This window comes from Solanum dulcamara, chromosome 8 (genome assembly GCF_947179165.1).
Source record: "Solanum dulcamara chromosome 8, daSolDulc1.2, whole genome shotgun sequence".
Classification (NCBI taxonomy): domain Eukaryota; kingdom Viridiplantae; phylum Streptophyta; class Magnoliopsida; order Solanales; family Solanaceae; genus Solanum; species Solanum dulcamara.
Genome location: NC_077244.1, coordinates 59503428 through 59527793, shown reverse-complemented (window position 1 = coordinate 59527793; position 24366 = coordinate 59503428). Strand labels below are relative to the sequence as shown.

The window sequence follows — 24366 nt, the reverse complement described above, 5'->3', positions numbered from 1 at the left end:
GGACCATCCACACACACATACTTGGCCCTCTTAGGGGACCCAATCTAGTCATATCTGTGTCGGAACGTGACACTCGATCCAAAAATGTATCAGAACGCTACAGTCGATCTAAATATATGTCAAAACATGACACTCGATACATATATGTATTGGAACGTGACACCCGATCCAGTTATACAAATCAACCACAAAATACCATCAATAGATCACATTATATTAATAGAACATATTCATCATAAAAAAGCCAGGAAGTAATCATTTATATTAAAACTAACCTATTTATTTTATCGATACACATTTAGGCATATCATAACTAATGCAATTACACCCTTAAGACAATTTTGGGAACCCAACCAACACCCACACTACCAAACCCTTAAGGTTTATCATCAATCTCTACTTAGTTTTATATTATTGTACGCAATACTACGCCCATTATAAAATAACCATATATATGCAATAATATCACCACCAAAAACACTTTTCTAAATCAGTATAACATATTTTTACCAGGTCACATTCGAATCAGAAACTAACACAATTGAATGTCTTCCCGTGACCTACAACTTAGTTATATGATTTCTCATTAAATTCCCTTCTATGCTACATAGTAGGTAATACTCAGAAAAGATAAGCCTAGCCTACTTGGGCGCCAAGCAATCCGTGGAGATATAGTGTTGTTGAAACAATTGATCCTTAACATCATACGATAAGACAGAATTGAATTTCATCGGTTAAAGTCTTTCGAATACAGAGATTTCTTTTCCTCTTCTCCCCAAGTCAAGAGTAGCCTTTTGGAGGATTTTACAGAAATCCTCACCTCTAATCTACACTTGGGAGAAATGGAGAAAATAAGAAAATTTGCGACTTAAGTTCTGTCCTACGACTTCTCACTCTGGTGGCCTTATTTTCGCTCTGGCGGTGCTGCCCCGGCGAGACCATCCCGCTTTGGTGGGGTGGTGGAATCCAGTCAAACTAAATTATTGTGAATTTCTTTTTAATTACGATTAACGACGGCTCAGGTCATTACATTACACAAGGCAAAAATTTCTAATTATGAGTTTCTTTCAATTCCTACATGGCATCATAACAATAGCTGGATCTTCGTTAAAATTTCAACATCTATTATTATATGTTCTTCTTCATCACCATCTGAATCATATCTACTGAGGGGACTGCTTAAACCACAGATGCAAATGCTCAAACTGAAAATGAATCTAGTTTTGATTTCAATCATCCTTACTACTTTCACTCCTCTGATGCTTCTGGAATGAACCTAGTTAATGTAGACTTCGATGGATTGAGATACCAGGGATGGAAGAGATCCACTCTCACAGCCATTTCAACTAAAAAAAAGCTAGGCTTCATCAATGGAGTTTCTGTTTCACCAGATTCAAAATCTCCATATTTTCAATAATAAAGTAGATATAATAACACTCTCAACCCTAAAACCCTACCATCTTCATAACCTAATTTGCCTATTCACTGATAATGGCCTTAATGAACGGTGGCAACCCTTCCTTGGAGGGTGGTTTGCCTGCAAATTCTGATTAAAAACTGTTATATGCAAATATCTTGAAACCTGTTACGTTAGAAACCAAACCAATCCCTTTGAAATCAATATCTTATTTATATGGAGAACCAACAATCTTGTGGGAACAAGATGAGATTGATCAGATGATTATCAATGAGAATCTAGAGTATGCAGTAATTGGTAAATTCTTATATGGATGGCCAGATATTCAAGATCTGAGGAAATTAATTCCTAAGCAATGTGAACTAAAAGAGGAATGCAAGATTGGATTGCTTAGCAATAGGTGTATTCTGATCAGGGCGACATTATTTGAAGATTATGTTCATCTCCTATCAAAACCAACCTTCTATATAACATAAAGAAAAATGGTCCTATCCAATAAGAACTTTGAAGTGGGATCTATGTTTAATTTGGAAGAGAGACAACTACTACAATTGTATGTATTTCCTTTCCATCCTGGCCACCAAAGTTTTTTGGTAGAGAGAGTTTTCTCTTTGACAGTTGCTGTTGGCAAGCCCTTACAAATTGATATACCATAAGAAATCAGATCAGACCTAGTTGTGCAAGGGTAAAAGTTGAATGGATTTGCTCCAAGAGTTCCCCAAAAGAATCAAGATAGGTATGAAGAAGAAGAATGGAGAAGTTGTGGAGAAGTGGATAAAAATTAAATATGACTATGTTCCCAAATATTGTAAAACTTGTATGATACAAGGACATAACGCAGAGCAATGCTATGTGGAACATCCAAAATTGTATTCGAAAAAAGAAAAACTTGAGCAAAAAGTAGGGAATACAAAGAATAAGATGAATAAAAATATGGAGGATAAAAGCCAACAAACACAGAGAGCAGAGAAATCACAACAGATAAGAGACAAGCAAGATAGATTTGTGGAGCAAAGGAATATGAGAGAAGAAAGGAGAAAAAAACCTGAGCAAGTGTGGACAAAGATAAATACAAACAACCAGTATGGGGCTCTAGCAGTGGAGGAAAAACAAGATGTAGTGGAGGACCAAATAAAAGAAAAAATAAACAGGTAGAAGGAGTACAAAACACTAAAGAGTGGATAGAAAAAGCCTTTTGAAACCAACATTCTCCAGGAGCACAAAGTAGCCATAACAATCAAGATAAAAATAATCACGTGGAGAGTCCAATTCAAACATTGATGCTAGACCAACATCAAGAAGTAAGGGAACCAGTTGATCACAATAGATAAATCAGGAAAGAAAGTTAAAGGAGGGGTGAATCAGATACATCTCAATAAAGCTGAGTTTAATAAAGAGGTTGTAATGCATAACAATGGAAGTTATGCAAGGCTTAATGAGGCACCAGACTTACCAGACTTAGTTGATGATACTGAGGCAACAATACAACAAAGAGAAGAGGTAAAGGAGGAAGACAATATAAATTTTAACATTCTACAAATTAGTAAGGCTGGGGATCTATCACCTAGGCATACTACCCGTTTAAAAGCTAAAAGAGGGAGGCCCAAAATTCCTTTGCAAGCCAGAACAAAGAGTAGTAGAGGTAAAACCACATAGTGATCAATGATTAAGAAAGCTATATTCTGAAATATTACGTCAGTTAATACTCAAAATTATAGCTTTAATGGAGTCTTTTCAAGATCCAATTGAGCTAGTTCAATACAAAAGCAAATTAGGTTTAAACAACGCAATGGTCAATAGATCTGGAAAAAATTGAATTTTCTGGAGGGATGGATGAAAAGGAAATTGATGATGAACACTATTCAACAACTTACTATGATGTTTACTTATATAATAGCTCTTTCATTATTTCATCTGTATATGCAAGATGTAATGCTCTAGAGAGATTGAAATTATAGGAAGATTTAGAAAATATGGCTGAGGATGTATCAAGTCCTTGGCTGGTAGGGGGTGATTTTAATGTGATCATCAATGAAGAAGAAAAATTGGGAGGTTTTCCTTTTGCTCAACAAGAGGCAACTGATCTTGCTATATGTATTAATAATTGTGGACTTACTGAGGTGGCCTTTATTTGGAGTAGATATACATGGTCGAATGGAAAAATTTAAGGGGAGTGTATATTTAAAAGGTTGGATAGGGTACTGGTGAACACTATTTTTATGAAAAAAATTTCATCCTCAGAAGTTCAGCACATTATGAGACAAGGGTCAGATCATGCCTCACTTTATGTGATTTGTAAAGCTGATGAAGATCCCATTATTAGGCCGTTGAAATTTCTGAAATTTTTGATTAAGCATCATCAATTTAAAAAAATAGTAAAGAAGAACTGGAAGGCAGACTTTATGTGCAGTCTTTTTATGGAGGCACAGGCCAAATTGAAGAATGTGAAGAAAGCATTGGGAAGATGAAGTAAAGAAGTGGTTGGTGATATTTTTCAATAAATTTCTACCATGAAAGATGTCATAAAAATAAAGGAATTCCAATTTGAAATTAATCCTTCAGGTGAGAATAGAATGGAGTTAAGCAGGATGGAGGCAGAACTTAAGAAATTCGTTAAATTAGAAAAGGAATACTGGAAACAGAAAGCAGAAATGAAATGGTTTGTGGATAGGGATAGAAATACTAAATTCTTCCACTCTTATGTTAAAGAAAAAAGAAAAAAAGATGCACATATTTGAAATTAGCAATGAACAAAAGGTGTTTATTCAGTCTAATCAACTAACAGGAGAGGCAGAATTAGATTTCTTCAATAATCAGTTCAAAGAAGATATTCAAAATAGGGACTTTGAGATGTTGAATCACATTTCTCAAATGATCACTGATGAAGAGAATGACAAAATGACAATACTTCCTTCACAAGAAGAGGTGAAAAAGGTGATTTTTGAACAAAATAGTGATAGTACTTGTTGTCCAGATGCATTCTCTGTGATCTTCTTTCAAACCTGTTGGGAAATAATAGGAGATGATATTACCAGATTAGTGAGGAATTTTTTCTGTGGGGCTGAGTTATCCAAATTTATTACTCATACTAATCTGGTATTGCTGCCAAAGATGGAAATAATGAAGTCTTTTTCATATTTGAGACCTATTAGCCTAAGTTGTTTTATCAATAAGGTAATAGCAAGAATGGTACATGACAGAATGGTGGAGGTGCTCTCTAAAATTATTTCTCCTACACAATCTAATTTTGTTAAAGGCAGAAACATCACTGAAAATGTGCTTTTAGCACAAGAAATCATTAGAGACATCCATAGGAGAAACAAAAATGTAAATGTTGTGGTTAAGCTAGACATGGCTAAAGCTTATGATAGAGTGTCTTGAATATTTTTAACTAAAGTGCTAAGAAGGTTTGGATTTTCTAAAGTCATTATTGACATGGTGTGGAGGCTAGTTTCTAATAATTGATATTCTGTTTTGATTAATAGCCAATCAAATGGTTTCTTTCAATCTTTTAGAGGCCTTAAACAAGGAGAACCTTTATCACCTATACTATTCATTAAAGAATATGGCATGCTAAAATGGAGTCGAGAAATAAATCATCTATCTTATGCAGATGACACTATTCTATTTTGCTTTGGAGGAAGGTGTTCAATCATAAAAATGATGAAGATTCTTAAGAACTATGAGGAAAGTTCTAGACAGCTCATTAATAAGGAGAAAAATTCTTTCTATCTTCATGATAAAACTCCTTTGATAATAGCCATCAGACTGAGAAGACTAACTGGAATAAGGCAAGGAAATTTTCCATTCAGCTACCTTGGTTGTCCAGTATATTATGAAAGGAAGAATAAGAGCTATTTTGAAGATTTCATCAGAAAAGTGGCTAGAAGAATCTTATTGTGGCAAAATAAATTTCTTTCTTTTGGAGGGAGATATATTCTTATTTCTCATGTGTTGCAATCTATGCCCATTTATCTGCTTTCAGCCTTAAATCCTCCTCATAAAATAATTGAGCAAATCCATCAAATATTTGCTAAATTTCTTTGGGGGAAGCTCTGGTGGAATTAAAAGAAAATATTGGGTTGCTTAAGAGGACATATGTTTTTCAAAGGAGGAAGGCGGCCTTGGTTTTAGATCTTTATTTGAAGTCAATAATGCTTTATTTTTTAAATTGTGGTGGAGCTTTAGAGTGTCCACATTATCTTTATGGTATAGGTACATGGATAACAAATATTGTAAGAAATTACATCCAAATATTGTAAGAAGTTCAGAAGCCTCTCATGTGTGGAGGAAAATGCTTATAATGAGGGAGGAGGTGAATCATAACATATGATGGCAAATTAAAGCTAGAAATTTTAGTTTTGGGATGGACAATTGGATAAATCAAGGAGTACTAATATTTGTAGAAGAGGCTAACTGTGAGGAGGAAGACATGGAAGTGAAAGAAGTCATCAATAATGGGTCCTGGATGGTTGAGAAACAGCAAGAACTGGTATCTCAAGACATGGTTGATCACATTAAAACCATCAAACCTATTACAGAAGAGATCAATGATAAAGCCTGATGGATGAGGAGTACTAACAGAGAGTTTACTGTTAAATCTGCCTACCATATTGTGAGACATAAGAGAGATAGGGTTGATGAGATGAATTGCATTTGGATCAAAGGGTTTCCTTTTAAAATATACTTTTTCTTTTGAAGAGTGTGGAAGAAAAGAATTGCCACAGATGACAGCTTTAAAAGGATGAAGATGCAAATAGCATCCAAATGTTACTGCTGTGAGAAAAGAGAAGTGGAAACCATGAATCATCTATTTCTAACAGCTCCCATAGTCCAAAGGCTATGGTGGCAGTTTGCTTCTTGCACGGATTTTACCATTGAAGGCCTAACTCTACAACAAGTAATTAATAAATGTTGGGCATATGATGCTAATTCAAAATGATATTGTTCTTTTCATTCCCAAAGAAAGAAATTCTATTCTTCGTTCTAGTTTTGTGTGTTTTTCAGATTCTATTAGTGTTACTCCTAATCTTAATCTTTGGCATGTAAGATTGGGACATCTATCATACTATGTAATGCAAAATTTCTGTTTCATTCATTTTTCTTCAAATTCTCAATTTATTTGTGATGTTTGTCATGAGGCAAAATTAATCAGATTGTCTTTTCCATCACTAAAATCAAATCTACCAAAGTGTTTGATTTAATGCATATAGATACTTGGGGATCTTACAAGTCTTCTAGCTATAATGGATTCAAATATTTTTTTACTATAGTGGATGATTTTAGTAGGGGTGTTTGAACTTTTCTACTAAGTACTAAGAGTAATGTTTTTTTATGTGTTCAAAGATTTTCTAATTATTGTGGAAACATAGTTCAATGCTAAAGTAAAATGTATTAGATCTGATAATGTTCTAGAATTGAAAAAGGCACGGTGAAAGAGAGAAAGAGAAATATGATAAAAAGTACTTCCTTCGTTCTATTTTATGTGACACATTTTGATTTGGCATGGTATTTAAGAAAAAAAGAAAGTCTTTTAAAATTTTTTGGTCTGAAATAATTCTTAGATATTTGTGTGGTTGAGATTCATTTCATTAAGAGTAAAGGATAATTTTAAACTTAAATTGTTTTTTATTATAGTAAGGTGACATTCTTTTTCGGGCGGACTAAAAAGAAAAGGGTGTCACATAAAATGAGACACAGGGAGTATGTACTATTGTTCAAAAATATATATGGTTCAAGTGAAAGATTGTTAGTATTTTATAAACTCACATATTAATATATTTATACAATGATATGCTATCATTAATGAATTTATGCTTGAATAAAATATAAAATATTTAAATTTAAAAAATAAATATCAATTAATATGGGGATTGATATAAATAAGTGGAAACCCATTGGCCTTTTCTTTACTGTTTGATGAAAGCTTATTGAAAATATATCATATAAAGTTGAACGACTTTCATGTCATTATGGTGAGCTAATTATAAAAAATAATTGGGTGAGAAAACTTTTGAGTCGGAGAGTTGAAAATTTTAGGCAAGGCTAGGCTCGGACGAGATCTGAGCAAGGTGAAGTCTAGGACAATCCAAAAACGGATTGGGTAAAATGTCTAAGTTTGAGCTGATTTTCCTTTTAGCTAGGAAATTAAAGAGTCCATAGAACTTTTCAGAATTGAATTTGGGTGAATAGAACTTCTGATATCGAACTTGATGTGAAGGGGTTGGTCTTGAACATCAAGGTTTGAAGGTGTGTTCCAAAATGGACAAAGATTGAAGAATTTTCAAGTTTCTAATCTGTGTCAACCGCTATAGCAGGTGACACGTTGCTACTGCGATGACTGTTATAGCAGAGAAGTTCTCGCTATAGCAGGAATCAAAGGTGGTCAACCTTGCTATAGTGGGCAACTTCCATTACGCCGGTGCCGCTATAGCTGGATTGGGACGCTATAGCAGGATAAGTTGTTGTAAATGTAGAAACTTTTCCAAAAGCATTCATTCTTACTCAAGAACGCTTTAAGGAAGAGAAGGGGTGATTTGAGAAAATTCCCATCGATTTTCTACCAAGATTCTTTGTAAAGTTAAGTAATTTGTTTCTCTAATCTAATATTTTAATTTCTATACCTTAGAATGTATAGTTATGAACCTTGTTAGGGAGGGTTTAGATTGACCTAAGGAAGAAACATCTAGTGTAACAAGGATTATTGAGTGTAGCACCACGAATTTTGTTTATAAACTGTTTATTCATGATTATATTACCGTAATTTTCTAGTGTAATCATAAAATTAACAGTTCAAGATAAATTATTGGCAGAAAAGCCCTGATTTTGGTGGAAAGATCATGAGATTGGCCTGGGATTTGGGATTAAGATATAATCCAAAATTATTTAGGTCATTTAGGGGTGATTTTATGTTTATGTTATTATTTTTACACCAAGATCAAGCTAAAGCTTCACAAAAGGAGAAGGCTCAGGTCTAGTAGAGAGGTAGATGATGGTTGAATTATTTCTCAAATTACAGTAAGTGTGCATGTTAACTGTTTTGCTAGTTGTTATGCCCTATTTTTAACCAAGGTTAGATAAAGTACAACATATAGACTCTAAAAAGATTAATTATTTTATAGAGTCGCCACCTAATTTATTAAGGAAAACCTATTTGATGCATGACCTATATGATTCACGTTTCAATCTACGAAAAACCAGTTTAGATTTTAGGTAAGGGTTTACATTATTCCAAAGGGAAGGTGTTAGGCATTCTTCAAAATCCACAAAATGTGATACCCGACTAGAATTAATTTATCAAAAAGAGAGGATAAATTATTATTTGCAAGTATAACACACATATATATAAAGAAATATGCACTAAAATTGTATAAGAAAATATGTATAAAAGAGTATGTACTAAGTAAGTAATGTATATTATCGTCAACTATGTGTATGAAAATATGAGAAAGATATATAAATGTATATAAAAAGGTAGTTTTTATGCAATATTAAAAGAATAATCCTTTATTAATATAAAAAAAGAAAGAACTTTTTTACCATAAAAAAATTTTAATGTGAAAAGAAAAATATTTTTTTTATAAAAGAAAAAAGTATTCTCAAATAACATTTTTAAAATACAATATCAATGAGTGAATAAATTATGAAAAAAATATTTTAAAGAAAAAAGATTAATTAATATTGTCTAAAAATGTGAATTAACTGATTAAATAGTTAAATCAATTAAATTTCTTTATGGAAGTACTTACGGTCTAAGTTTTGCCTAATATCAATAATATACACTAATAAATTAAAAATAATATTCAAACTTCATTAAATTCGAATAACTTTCTCGGGAAGTAACTGTGGGCTGAGTACTTATAAAGATACTTAGTAGAAGTATTAGTAAGGTATAAATATGAATAATAATAATAATAATAATAATAATAATAATAATAATAACTAAAATGAAATCCGTCTTATAAACATGGGAGGCCTTGGAAATCGACGATATTTCTTCATCGGCCAATTTCAACTTGTAACATATAATATATAATGTAAACTTAAATTAAAATTTCTGTCTTTTAAAATGGAGAGGCCTCGAAAATCGACGAAGAGATTTTTTTATTGGCCAATGATTTTGCAAATAGTTTAAAAAGAAAACAAATAAAATTGAGGTAAAAAATAACATTATAGACGTCCAAATTAACTAAAAATGTCGAACAAAATGACTCAAACAAAATAGTAAACAAATCTTAAAGGAGAATCATTAATAATGACCGGAGAATATAAAAACACAAAAAACAATGGCTGGAGTTTGAACCCCTCCGTCCAGATCTCACCAAAAATGAAGTGTGTTTGACTGGAAAAGAAGAGGATTTTGGTAAATTTGATGGTTGTTGGTTGGTTTTAATAGAGAAGTGTGAAGGAGAGGAATAAAGTAGTGAAGAAGAGTTAAAATTGGTGTTATTTATAGTGAGGGTGAGGGAGAGAGTGGAGAAGAAGAATAAATATTATGGGTGTATTTTTTTAGGAAGAATTAGAGATGAGAGAGAAAGAGTTTGAAAATGTTTGTATAGGTGTAGAAAATTTAGTGTATGGGTGTTGGACTTTTGTTGTAGTTGTTGATGGGTGTGATATTTTAGGAAGAATAAGGAAGGCGAGAGAGAGAGTTTGAAAATAATTATATAGGTGTAGAAAATTGTAGTGTATATGTGTTAGACTTTTGTTGTAGTTGTTGGTGGATGTTTTTTTTAGGAAGAATAAGAGATGAGAGAAAGAGAGTTTGAAAATGGTTATATAGGTGTAGAAATTTGTGTGTGATTAGTAGGGTAGGTAAAATTGTGGAAAAATTTATGTGATTAGTGGGTAAGTAAAATTGTGGAAAAACTTGTGTGATTAGTGGGCAGGTAAAATTGTATGGAAAATTTATGTGATTAGTGGGTAGGTAAAATTGTGGAAAAATTTGTGTGATTAGTGGGTAGGTAAAATTGTGTGGAAAATTTGTGTGATTAGTGGGGTAGGTATAATTGTGGAGAAAATTTAATATTTATATGTATTTTAATGTATTCTAGACTGTGCAAAAAATACTAAAATAAATATGAACAAATATAACAAATGACATGTAAAAATGTAAATTAATGAACTGTTATAAAAAATAGATATAATTGAAACTAAATAAAATAAACTGATAAAAATCTTAATCTAGGAATAATTATAGATAAAATTGATTTAGAATTGTAAAAATGCACTTTTGAACTATTTAACAAATAAAATACTTAAAAGTATGAAATTTGAAAATATCAGGCCAAAATTTGGTGTCAATTGTTCCGATTTTCTATATCTGTGGACTGTGCTAAAAGTATAATTAATGTAAAAATAATATGTATCGATATATAACACAAAAAAAATAAAAAAATAAAAAATATAATCGATATTTTGGAAGATATACTATGTTGTAAAGAATAAATTACAATGCTATGTTGTGTACGTTTGTTGATGACTGTAAAAATATTGTGACTATTAAAATTTACAATGAAGATAAATGGATAAGAATCCTATTATTTATGAAACTAAGAAAAACACATCCATAAATTATTAAAAAGGAAAAGATGAGAATAAATTCATGAAAATCCTAAAATAAGGATACTTATTAATAATAAAAAAAACTGAAAAATGTGTAAAAATAATAATTTGTGTTCTTTAACGATCAAAGAGTTTGAAGACGTTAATTTTGAGCACAGAGAGTCAAAATTGGGTGTCAACACTAGTATTGCATGTATATTTTGTGTTTTAGAGGATAAGGAAATGAATGTTAAGGATATCCGGTTGTTAATCTCATTCGATGAATTGTCTTAAATACATGTTGGCTTTACAAGGGTGAGTTGTTTTTCACTTTGGTTATGACTTTAGTGATGTTTGTGACTTTTGGTTGGCTTGGGTACCATGTTTGATATGGGATATCTATCGGTTGGCTCGGTACCACACCTGATACAAGTTTTATTATGGTTGGCTTAAGTACCACGCCTGGTACATGTTTTGTTGTGCTTCTGTGTGTTGGTCCCATGAATGAACTGAATTTTATTTTTTGTGATGTAATTATTATATGTCGGTCCATGTGTGATCAGATTATTGTGTTTAAATGCGTAGTAGTTTTTGAGTATACCGAGATCTGATGTTAAACACCGTAAAAAATGTCTTAGGGATCCTTATGTGGTCCGAGTTACTTGAAAGGTGTGAAATTGCATATAGTATTGTTGTTGTGATGCTGGACACGTCTCAAGTGGTTGTTAAATCAGGTTGATGACTGAGAGTCTTGGTTATATTCACCGACTTGGGTTACATGTTTTGTTCTGTTTTACTAAGTTATAGTTATACATTCATAGTTTGTATACTTGGAGCTAGCCGATAATCCTACCAATACACTATTGTTTTGTGTATTGATACTACAATGGCTCTTCTTTTGTTGCGCGACCTCAATTGTGATACATATGTTTCCTAAATCTAAGGGTGAGTTGCTTCTTCCGTGCTGCCATGAATTCATCTACTTTCTATATAGTCCATTGTTCGGACTTAGATTCCTTTTGTTTGAGGTCTCATTACTATATATATATATATATATATATATATATATATACACATGTATGTATATAATAAAAATAGAAAATGATACAATAGTCTTTTTATATCATGGATATTACTCACAACTAGGGGCGGAGCTACATGGAACCTAGGGGGTTCATCCAAATCCCCTTCGTCGAAAAATTATATTGTATATATAGAATCAATTTGTTGGTTTATGTGTATATAATTAATGATGAACCCTTTGAGCACAAGCCAAAGGCTTGGTCCAACGGTAAAGGGTTTCATGAATTAAAATTTTAGTTTCACTTGATTTTCATTTTTATTTTCTTAATAAATGAAACATTCTATCCCAATATTGTAATATTAAATTGTATTATATGTGTTTAATTATTTTAAAGAAATACTCATAAATATTTTAGAGCACAACATAAAATGAATTACACTCTACAATAAAAAAATTCTATTTAAGTAAAAGTTATAACTTGTTTTTTCATAATAAAATTTTTTTAAAAAAAACATTCTCTCATATTCATTTTAAGTCAAACATTTAATTTATATTTGATTAAGGAATAATATGATTATAAGTAAGATTAAATAAATAGGATTGGATTTTGGAAGTACTCGCATATCTTTCTACTACGGATTAGTGATCACAACTTAAGAAAAAATATGCTTTTAATGTACAAATCAAGAATTAAGAAAATCCTTATTTTAATATATTTTTTTGGATAGTATAATCTTTTGTGTTCCTTATTTAGTTTTAAAATTTGAATAATTTATATATACAACAATGATGGAGACAGAACCGATAACTAAAATTTTAAAAATATATTTTCTCATATTGATTTTAATATTATGTCAAACATGTATTTTTTTTATTTTATTGTTAGTGTTGAATTTTATCTAGTTACTTATATTTAATTCGATCCGTTCATATATCACCCGACCCGTCACTGCTCACAACACATGTACTCAACAAGACATTATCGAGTGATAAGCATATTATATACCATGCAATAGAGAATCAAGATTTATTCAAGTGAAGAGTATACTAGATATCATGAATAGAGAATCAAGATTTATTCAAGTGATGAACATCATTAGAGATCATGAATAGAGTTTTTGTGTGTACAACACTTACTTTAAGCTTACTGGGAAGACGAAAATGGAATCATGCCGACACGAAAAAAAAGTTTAGCAATTACAAAGCTATATGTTAGCAATAATATTTTATAGCTAAACACCAAATATTTTATGTTAATTTCATTTAGCTATGGATTATAAGCGGCATATTATAAAATATAAAAAAAATCAATTAATTAAAAGCATTTTAATTAGTTAGGCATTACCGAAAGATTACGGACCAGCCAGGAAAAGGTGAAAGGCGTTCCACTTTGCCATTGTGAACACTCCCACATTCCTCTCCCATTTTCTCTTTTCTTGTTTTATAAAAGTAAGACAACAATTTATTTCTCTTTGCTTTCTCCACGTCTCTCTCATCGTATTATGTAATGCATGTTATTTTTAATATATCAAACCAAAAAATGCATAAAAAATAATCTACGTATAATTAATGCAAACATAACTAATACAAGCATTATTAATATACTTTATTTAACATTATTTTTATACACCCTATCAAACGATCCCTTAGATTCTTAATATTATGCTCCGAACATTTTAATTTATGTAAAGATATTTGATTGGACATAATATTAAAAAAATGATTTTTTTTTAAAAATTTATAATTCAAAATAAATTATAAATATTTGTGTAACTTTAAATCATTCGAATTTAATGAGATATGGGCCTCTGTTGCTTCATGAATACAATGTTGAGGTATTGTACTACCCAAGGAGACCTCAGAGATTTGCTATCATGAATATATTAATGTGGTTGACGAAGTTGTGCACGCAGACGCAGCAGAGTCAGACATTCACATAAACTTATTTAAAAATATATATATATCTTATGTCAAGAAAATTCGATTATTATTATATAGATAACACAATTAATTTTGCCTTATTTTTATAACACTTTTTTAAAAAAAAATAATTATAACGCAATATTTCAATAATAAATATATCTGTGTTTAAGTTGTCACCGAACACAAGGTTATTTCAGAGATTAATTAAGATCATTAAATCTTAAGAGTAATTTCAAAAATCTTCCTTGAGAATAGTTGGGATCACTAATGGTATATGTGGTTATAAAAATATTGGAAAATAGTTTTTGTGTGGATATTGAAGTGGGAAGCAAATCTAAGTTTGCACTCTAAACAAGGCACTTATGTGCATCTTTGTATTGCTATAACAAAAACAGTTTTTAACGATAATAAATATGCACATTAATCAAAAATATTAAAGCATTTACTATCATTAGTTAATTGTCATTAGATCCAATATAATTGTAAGCTTTAGAGATATTTACAAAAAAATGTTAATTGTCTTTAAAATATATATATTTAGCAGTAATTAAGTCATTGTCATTAATTAATTATCGCTAAAGATTATTTTCAGGGTAGTGGATCTACCAATGTAGCTACCTAACCTTTGTAAATGAGGATTTTCAAACTATGGAGGGAAACCATCTCCAAAAATGATGTACATTAATTGAGTCTACATGTTACACGTACCAGTGATCATAGTTTGGGAAATATGAAAAGTTAGGCAGGTGTAAGGACGATCGTTTTATTCTTCAGTTTATGACCTGCGAGAATAAGTGAGATAATTTCGAGGTGATTATATGAGAATTGAGCGAGTTTTCAATTTGAAAATTTGAAATTTAAAAAGTTTGATCAATATCAATATTTTGAATTAACGTGGTCAATTTTGAGATTTGACAATTGCGTTAATGAGGTCCAAAAGGTGAGTTTGGATTTAGTTGGGTGGTTGGTACCAGTCCTGGGGCATTTGGGAGTGATTTGAGAAGAATAACTGTAGAGCAATATCAAGATTTAGAATATCCTGACTTTCTTCGACCATTCTTGCAATGGAACTAAGTTAGTGCCCTTACTATTCTTTTGGATTTATACCTCTGTCTAATAATTTACTTGCAATCTTGTCTTGAAATTTATTAAGTTTTGAACCCTCCCTTCATCTCAAATTATATACGGTATTTTCTAAAAATAGTTATCTTAAATTATTTATTATTTTAGAAGTTTCAAGACAAAAATACATTATTCTTTTCACCTTTTACCCCTAATATACATAATTGTTCTTGAATACTGCACACACCTAAATTATGAGAAGATGACACGTAGATATGGTAAATATCAAATTAAGAGAAATTATATCTTAAAGCATGGTAAAATAGTCAAAATTTCTCTTAATTAATATATTATGTAAGAGAGAAAAACAACAAATAATTTGAGATGAATAAAGTAATTACGTCATGGTTCCTTTTTCATTAAAGAAAAATGAAAAAGAAAACCAAAATCATGAAGTGTGCAATACTCTAATGCAAGAGATTAATTAATATGGTTTTGTATATATAACCACCAACTCATAAACATCAATGAATAACAATAGTTCTCGTACATTGTCACATTTCTGGTTGATGATCACTTCCCAGTTTATTACATTATACATTTTATTTTAAGTAAATTGCATAGACATAAACTTCTTCATTATTTATCCATACACAACAAATCTTGATACAATAAATATAGCATTAAATCATCATTATTTGTTTAATCAAGACTCAATCAAATCCCTCGCAAAAGATGGCAAAATAAAAGCCGATTTATGAATCTGCAAAAGAAAAGAAAAGGCAAGGGGTTAATTCACAAATTAACATAAAGAAAAAAAATAGGGGGTGAGATGTGTAATTACATCAGAGTTGTAGAACTTCAAAGGTCCCTTGGATTTGATATGTTTGTCAATTGAGTTCACTGGATTCTTGAAATTAACTTCTGGTCCCTCCGTAGAGCAAAGCATGTAACCAATTACACCACTGAAAATCAAATCGACAAACTATATATTATATGATATTTTTAGTTTTTAGTTATGACAAAACAATACTACTAATAAAATATTTAACCATTTCATAGTGTTGATACAGTAGCGGAGCCAGAATTTTGATTAAGAGAATTCAAAATTTAAAAAAGTAGACACATAAATTTATCAAGGAGGTTCAACATCTACTATATATACATAAAAATTTATTTTAACCATATATAAATAATATAATTTTTCTTCAAAAGGAATTCGAATGATCCCCTGACCATTAGATGGCTCCGTCCCTATGTTGTTAGTGTTTTAAAAGATTAATAATTGTGGGTCCGTAGTCGTTTTACGCGTTTCTAATATTGTGTATCTATAAAAGGGCAGCTATGTAGGACAATAAATACTAGGAATAATTAATTATATACTCCAGTAGATTTATATCTAGTTAAAAATAATGAAGACTTTCCCAATACCAATGGCTAAAATATTTCTGACTTTTGTTGTTTTTCCAATCATATTATATGTCTCTCTGTTTTCATTCGTTTGATTTACTTTAATTTTATTCTTAATTAGTTTATTTATATAAGAACACCTTGTTTTTAATTTCTTAATATTTCACATGACATATTTAAGATCATAATAATAAAGGATCTGCATTTTCATATATTTGTTTAAGATCATGTATAAAATTCAAGATACTCATTTAATTTTGTGTCTAGTTAAATTAATCAGGCAAAAGAGAGAGAAATACGTACGTAGGGTAAGTAGGAACTGTAGTCCATGCATAATTGACAGAACCCTTAAAGACTTGTCGACAATTTGCAATAATTTGCTTAATTAGATGCATGTGAAGCCAAATGCTTTCTGCTTGTGTGCACACTACTCCTCCTGGCCTTAGGGCTTTAGCTACTGCCTCAAAGAATGGCCTTTCAAACAAGTCTTTTGCTGGACCTATACATTAATAGTATGTACGATACAATTTAAATTTTATGTACTGACAATATATGTGTACGAATTTTTATAATATTTTTTGACAAATCTTATGATATGATAACATGAAAATAGAATAATAATATGCTATAATTGCTATTCAATCACAAACAATAATAATATATTCAGTGTGATTTCACAAATGAAGTATAATAAGGAGGATGTGTATACAACCGACAACCTTAGCTTATACTTACCTTCGTGGTAGAGAGGTTGTTTTCGGGAGAACATATCAAAAATGCAAACAGTGGCGAAGAAATTAAGTTGAAAATCATGGGGAAAAAAAGAACAGTAGCTTGCAACAACAAACAATATGATAACTGAAGCAAACAATTAACAGATAATACTAAAAATAAAAAAAATAAGATAGTAAGAGAGTAATAATAACAATACTGATAAGAAAAGTCGACAATATAAACCAATTATTACTAAATGATAGCTTTGTTAGTTAATTAACCTTATAATTTATTTTGATTATTGCATGTCAAATAAATTACCAATAGGATCAGAAGAGTCGACAATAATGGCATCATAGTATCCAGGTTGAGCAGCTTTCACAAATGCAGCTCCTAACAAGATGAAGAGAAAATTAAATTAACACTGATGAAGAAAATACAATAAATAGAAATTGTTAATTAGCAATTAATTACCATCGCCAATAATAAGGGATACTCTGGGATCATCAAACCCTGCTGCTAGGTATGGGAAAAACTTTCTAGATACCTATCGAAGAAGAGGAAAATATATAAATTAACAAAGTTATAATATTCGTTTTAATATTTTTTGTAAAATAATGATTATACAAATTTTACACTAGCTATGATATATCGATCATGTATAATTTAATTTAAATTAAACTTACATCTACGACCACGTCATCGATCTCAACTATGTCTATTTTTTCGATAGTTGGGTAACGAGAGACCTCAAACAGTGTGAAACCAATACCTCCACCGATGATTAAAACCTGAAATACAAGTATTAGTGATCGTTTTCACGATTCGAATTCGTGTTCTTTAAATCATGCAAAAATAATTTTACCGTAGCTTCAATAGTAATACATGAAAAAAAGGTTTAAAAAGAAAAATAATATTAGAAATAATTAACCTTCTTGGGGAATGGAATGGAACCAAGTGGGAGATGAACAATCATCTCAGTGTAGGGAAATCCACCATTCTCTGTGTGTTGAATTGCCCCATCCAGTGTTAACACCTTCCCATATGTTACTGACTGTCCAAATATCATATAGCATGGTAAATATTTCATTCGTATCGATGTTTACATCAAATTAATATAATTTATTATAATTGAGTAATTTTAATTTGTCGAGTGAATACATATATTAATTGATCATGAATAATTGTGTAAATTCATTAGACACACGACATACAAGTTTTTATGCTACTCTCTCGTGTTCTATTAATTACTTGTAATTTTAGTATTTTGGATGTCTTTTAAGAAAATATTACTAATATAAATTATTTTATCAAACTGTATTTATATTATTTTCTTGGTTGGGGGGGGGGTCAATCTTTTTACTTTTTTTATAAAAAATTTATTAGAATTATGGTAAGGGAAAACTGAAAAAAAATAATTGTTCTTAATTTTTTAATATGACAAATATTTTGAAATAATTAATTATTAATTTTTCTTGTAGAAATTACAAGTAAATTAAATAAGGTTGGAGACAGTATATGCTTTACCTCAAAGAGCATGACATCTTGATAATCAGACTTTCCTTGGAATAGTAACTTTTCAATTTTAAGTGAAAATGCTTCACCTGCATATAATTTAATTAATAATACCAATGGTTAACGACTAAAGTTATCGTCAATTTTATATTCAAATTGACCTTTCATGAAGAAAAATGTTGTACTCCCACAATCAAAATGATGTGGAATACTAAATGGGGTTATACCAATGGTTAACGACTAAAGTTATCGTCAATTTTATATTCAAATTGACCTTTCATGAAGAAAAATGTTATACTCCCACAATCAAAATGATGTGGAATACTAAATGGGGTTGCTCCTCTGAGGTATCGAATTCAAGTTTTAGATATAAAATTTTTTTAGTAGGGAGCGATACCTTCTGAATGGAGTCCTATTCAATGTAAATTTGAATTTGCCGAACTCTAATGTGGGTATCGAACATCAAGTGAGAGACAAAAAAAAACAATGTTATATTTCCCGTTTCAATTTTTTTGTCTAATTTTGACTTGACACAGAATTTAAAGAAAGTAAAAAAAAAAATTGAATCTTGTGATCTTAAATTAAAATATATATATAAAATTGTAAATTGTAATAAAATATTATTTTATTTTGTGATTTTAAACATGTCATTTGGAAGTTTAGAATTATGGAATTGCCAAAAAAAAGAAATATTCTTTTTTAAACGGACTAAAAAGTGAAGAAAACAAACAAATTGAAATTAACAAAATAACAAAATAGAGTAATATTTGAGAAAATGATATCAATAAAAGTGAGAGTACTACATATTATGTCGATAGTACAATAATGATTTTTAATGCTATTAGATCACTTAAAGGCAGAATATAATATTTTTAAAGCAATTAAATTAATTAGTTACCAGCAAAAAAAAAGTAACCATCTATAATAAACATGATCAAATTAAATAACTTAGGAAATGGAGTAAATAATTTTCTAATAATATTAGGTTAAAATTACATTGATGGTGTAAAATAGTTTTAGATATATATAACTTAAACCCTATATGATATTACAAGTAAGAAACGCATGCAATTTATAATCAAAAAATAAAATAGATTTATCAGGTACAACATATACAAAATATACATATAATGTAACCTATTTGTGTTTGGCAAAAATAGCTTTGATGTATAAACAATCTCTCAAAAACTCAATAAAATAAAAAAAATTAGAATTCATAAATTCAAAATCTTATGTATTTTAAGACGACTAACCTGGCCAAAGTGTGCTAAACTCGGAAAACCAACCAGGCTTGATAGAGTTAGTGAACTCTACAAGCTTATTTTCATTGTCATGGGAATGGGAGTTGCCATTAACATTACCATTGCCATTGCAAATGCTGCCATTTTTGTGAATAATTTTGGTGGTGGAGGTGCCATTGTTGTGGTTGCTCATCATGACTTCCATTCTTCAAACTAAAATAAGAGAAAAAAACTATTATATTTTGAAGAAATTATTTTTAGCAGTACTCGAAAGGATTAATCTTCACTTTTTGCCTGTCTATTACCTACTAGGCATTGCATGCATATTTATAGTGAAAATGTTTAACTTATACACCTACTAGAGTAGGAGTGTACATGGACCGGGTTGGTTCGGATTTTTTACAAATCAAACCAAACCAAACCATTTGTGTCGGGTCATTAAATCTATAAACCAAACCAAACCAATAAAAGTCGAGATTTTCGATATCAATTTTTTTCGGATTTTTCGGATTTTTTTCGGGTTTCTCGATTTTTTGATAGTATTTAATAAAAAGCACAGAGCAATGCTTCTTAAAAAGAGTTCTAGTACAAAATATCAACATATAAGATGGAGAAAGAACATTGTTTGAAGTTTTAACTTTATAATATAATTTTATAAGATGAGCTTTTTTTGTATATTATTTAGATGGGTTTCTCAAGTCCAAATCTAAATGTAAGAAAGAAAACAAAAATTATGAAAAAAAATTAAAAAATATTTATAAATTACATTTTAATAAAAAAATTTATGTATAACATAATTTAAAAGAAGTATATCTATAATTGGGTCGGTTTGGGGTCGGATTGACTTTTTTTAGTTAAAACCAAACCAACCCTATAATGGTCGGATTGTTTTTCCAAACACCAAACCAAGTCAAACCAAACCACTAGTCGGATTTTTTTTTCCAATTTGATTCGATTTATCGATTTGGTGCGGTTTATCAATTTGTCATGTACATCCCTACTACGTACTATTAGAGGAGCCTCTTGATGACAACGTGAATATTTATTTATTTTTGGTTTTTCACCCGATGTTCAGTGACGAAGTCGGCTTATTTTAGATTCGCGCCACGCGCATCGGGGCCCATTCAAGGAAGCTAGGCGTTTTCTATCAAAGATTTTTTCCATACCCAGGGTTCGAACCCGAGACCTCTAGTTAAGGGAGAAGCAACCTCATCCACTAGACCGCATCCTCTGTGGTCACAACATGCATATTGTTTGTTAGGGCTGTTTAAAATCGAATCATAACCGATAAACTCCAAAAGAGGTTTATTGACTTATTGATATTGGGTTATCGGATTAATGATTGGTAACGGATTAAAATTTTATAATTAACGATTTATCAGTGCAGGGGTGGATTACTCAATTCTTATTTGGTAAATCGTTAACCCTTTAAGAATTATCGTACTTACTTTTTTTTCGTAAGTATATTTGTTAAATAAATGATTATGTGCATGCACCCTCAAAATTTAGACTTTCATATAATATTTTTCACTATAATTTGCAATTACAGAATTACCAACTTAATTAGAGCAAAAAAAAATATTTTGTTTGATTGGAGATCAATATATTGCTGAGTGAAAGAAGGGAGCATAAAATGATTGAGCCAATATACCGTCCAATAATAATAGCCCATTAATTATTAATCTGATACTGAACCAACTGAGAGCCTATTGATTGGTTAGTGAATTAATATATTTAAAAGTTGATATTTGAAAAGCCAAACCGTTAAAGGATAATTATCCCTGTGATCTGTCCAATAAGCAACCCTTATTGTTATGCCCTTGGCATTTTGGAATTAATTACTCCCGGTTATCTGTCCTAGTCAATTACATGACACTGATACTATTTGGAGAGTTAAAAGATTTTTTTTACTATAAGTTTTTTATATATTTTTTAAATATATTGAATTGTGAATTATTATAAATTATATGAGTAATGTTTTTATTTAGTTTTTAAATATGTAAATTTAATTTCATTTTTTTTTTGAAGATTCTATGTTTGAATTCTCACAAATAATTAAATAGTTTAACCCTCATACTTCGGATTATGTCATTTAAAGTGGAAAATAATTTCACCTTCATACTTCGGATCATGTCATTTAAAGTGGGACGAAGTGAGTATATATTTTTGTTAGCGATGCAATTTGTGACAGAGGCAATATTTTTATTAAAAAAACATTAAAAAGAAGTGTTAATTTAGTTAAAAAATAATTTCAAAATAAGTGTCACCTTAAAAATTCAAGATAAAATTAAAATTGATAATATTTTTCAATTATATCTTTATATTAAAGAATTTTTTCTTCTTAATGAGGTGAAATGAGCAAAATGACATTTATTTTGAAACGGACATATATATATACACACAAAAATAATACTCTATTCGTTCTAAAATAAATATCAATTTAACAATTCAAGATAAAATTAAAATTGATAAGATTTTCAATTGTGTCCTTATATTAAAGAATTATTTTCTCCTTAATGAGGTAAAATGAGCAAAATGACATTTATTTTGAAATGGATGGAGTAATTTTTAACATATTTACACATTTTTTTTTGTGAAGATATGTCAATCAACATATGACTCCATGTAATGATTCGTTAGGTCATTTTGAGAACGAGTATCCTTTCTTTCATAAAAGATCTTTTTCGTAAATTTAAATTAAATTAGTTGACGGATAATTTTAAATAATTAATTTAATTAATAAACTAAAATAATAATTTACTTAATACTTTATACTGCTTATCTCATATTTATTAAAATAAATTAATCGAATTTATCACTTTTAGTAAATAATTACTTTTTTTAATAATAATAAAAAAAAACTAGAGTTTCTGGCAGTTTCACATCAGCGAAGAATGGCATAACTTTCCAGGTAAGTCATGCGAGTGCTTCAATTATTTGTTCCTATACTGTGTGTATGTCAGACATCTATTAGTATTATATTAAATTGTGATGCCTAAGATTTAGGTATGTTAACAAATTTAATGGAGTAATTATTATTGGTAATGATGGCTAATCAATTGCCGATGATTGAAAGGTATTATATACTCCCTCGTTTTTATTTAATTATCAAATATTTTTTAATTTGATTTCTTTTTTTACTTGTTAATTTTGATAAATCAAGAAATGACAATTTTTTTCTTCTTATTATACCCTCAATTTATTAACAATGAGTTAATGTCTTTGAAAAATATAGTGAGTAAACATATTTAAAACTTTATCAATTAATAGGGATAAATGATAAACTTACTATACCAATTATTATTTTCTTAATAGTTATGTCAAATCAAAATTTGACAAGTAAAAAAAAATGGAGAGAGTACGTATTATACACGGGTTTGACTTAGAGGCAAGGATTTGTGCCTTTGTTTCAATTGTTAATAATTTTTATGTTGTTATCATATTATAAATTAAGCTTTGATATATTGAGATATGTAATTAAATATTAATTGTATTGTATTATATGATATCACTAAATTTATATTATTTGAAGAATTTAAGACTTAATCGTAGGCTTAAATTTGGAAAATATGAGAGTTGACATGTTAGTTGGCATCAAGATTAGGAACTTGATTATAGATTTGAATGTGTTTTTGGGTGAAGGCTAGACATATAGTAATATGGGTGTTGTTAGTTTCAAAATCATATTGTGATCATTGATTTGATTAAAAATTGCATTGATTTGAAAGCCCAATGAAAGGGAAAGACTCAAGTCCCGGAGTGATTATTCAACTATATGACGCAAGTGGATTTCTTGACTCTTGTTAATTGTATAGTTACGTGTATTTCCTTGGTGTCTGTATTTGGGAGTAATGAGACTTGGTGATGGATTGACTTGTTCATATTGAATAATCTTAATGATGAAAAAGGGGTAATAAAAGGCAACTTGCTTATATATTGATGCGCGATGTGTATTTGAAAGGTTTATTGATTCATTATTGATGTTGTATTACGATTGTGTTGTTGTGATTTTTACATTATTATGAAAATGGTCATCTCCTTATTATTGTATGAACATGTCTATTTGCATTGGTTGTAAGACAAGGTTGTGATAACTGTTATGTGAACTAAAGAAGAATAAGAAATCAAAAAGTATGTACTATTTCGAGGGACATGTCGCACGTCGCGAAAGATATTATGATTCGAGGAACGTGTCGCACATCGCGAAAGATATTATGATTCGAGGGACGTATCACATGATGAGATAGATTATATTATAGAGAGTCATGTCACACGCTGCAATGGATGCATGGACTGATAAGTCTCCCATAGATCCCGGACTGAGAGACAGCGGATAAGTATCGCTAGGTCAGACATGCATCACTATACTTGACATTGCATTTTATTGCATTGCATATCTTTATTATTTGTGAACTTGTGAGTGCCTTTATGTGAAACTTGATCCCATGTGTTGTTGATCTGTAATGTAGGAGTGTTGCTAATGAGCTACGTGTTATGTAAATTGTGAACTGTTAGGT

The 24366-nt window shown here is 30.0% G+C and overlaps 1 protein-coding gene across 1 annotated transcript; it reads right to left on the bottom strand.

Moving 5' to 3' along the window:
• Positions 1 to 15486: 15486 nt before the first annotated feature.
• LOC129899312 (putrescine N-methyltransferase 1-like) lies at positions 15487 to 20140 on the bottom strand. Its single transcript, XM_055974231.1, has 9 exons — positions 19862 to 20140; positions 18621 to 18697; positions 18025 to 18147; positions 17780 to 17884; positions 17568 to 17640; positions 17415 to 17486; positions 16683 to 16878; positions 15814 to 15934; positions 15487 to 15732 (listed from the first exon to the last, which is right to left on the bottom strand). Exons 1-9 carry the CDS (start codon positions 20052 to 20054, stop codon positions 15676 to 15678), a joined length of 1017 nt encoding a protein of 338 aa, XP_055830206.1. The 5' UTR covers positions 20055 to 20140; the 3' UTR covers positions 15487 to 15675.
• Between the last annotated feature and the right edge of the window lie 4226 nt (positions 20141 to 24366).

Excerpts from the sequence above, each read along its gene's own strand:
- LOC129899312 (XM_055974231.1), bottom strand. The coding sequence starts at position 20,054 with ATGGAAGTCATGATGAGCAACCACAACAATGGCACCTCCACCACCAAA. Across the intron at positions 17,487-17,567 it reads ATCCCTTATTATTGGCGATG|GAGCTGCATTTGTGAAAGCT; the intron begins GTAATTAATTGC and ends TCATCTTGTTAG. Across the intron at positions 15,733-15,813 it reads TGAAGTTCTACAACTCTGAT|ATTCATAAATCGGCTTTTAT; the intron begins GTAATTACACAT and ends TTTCTTTTGCAG.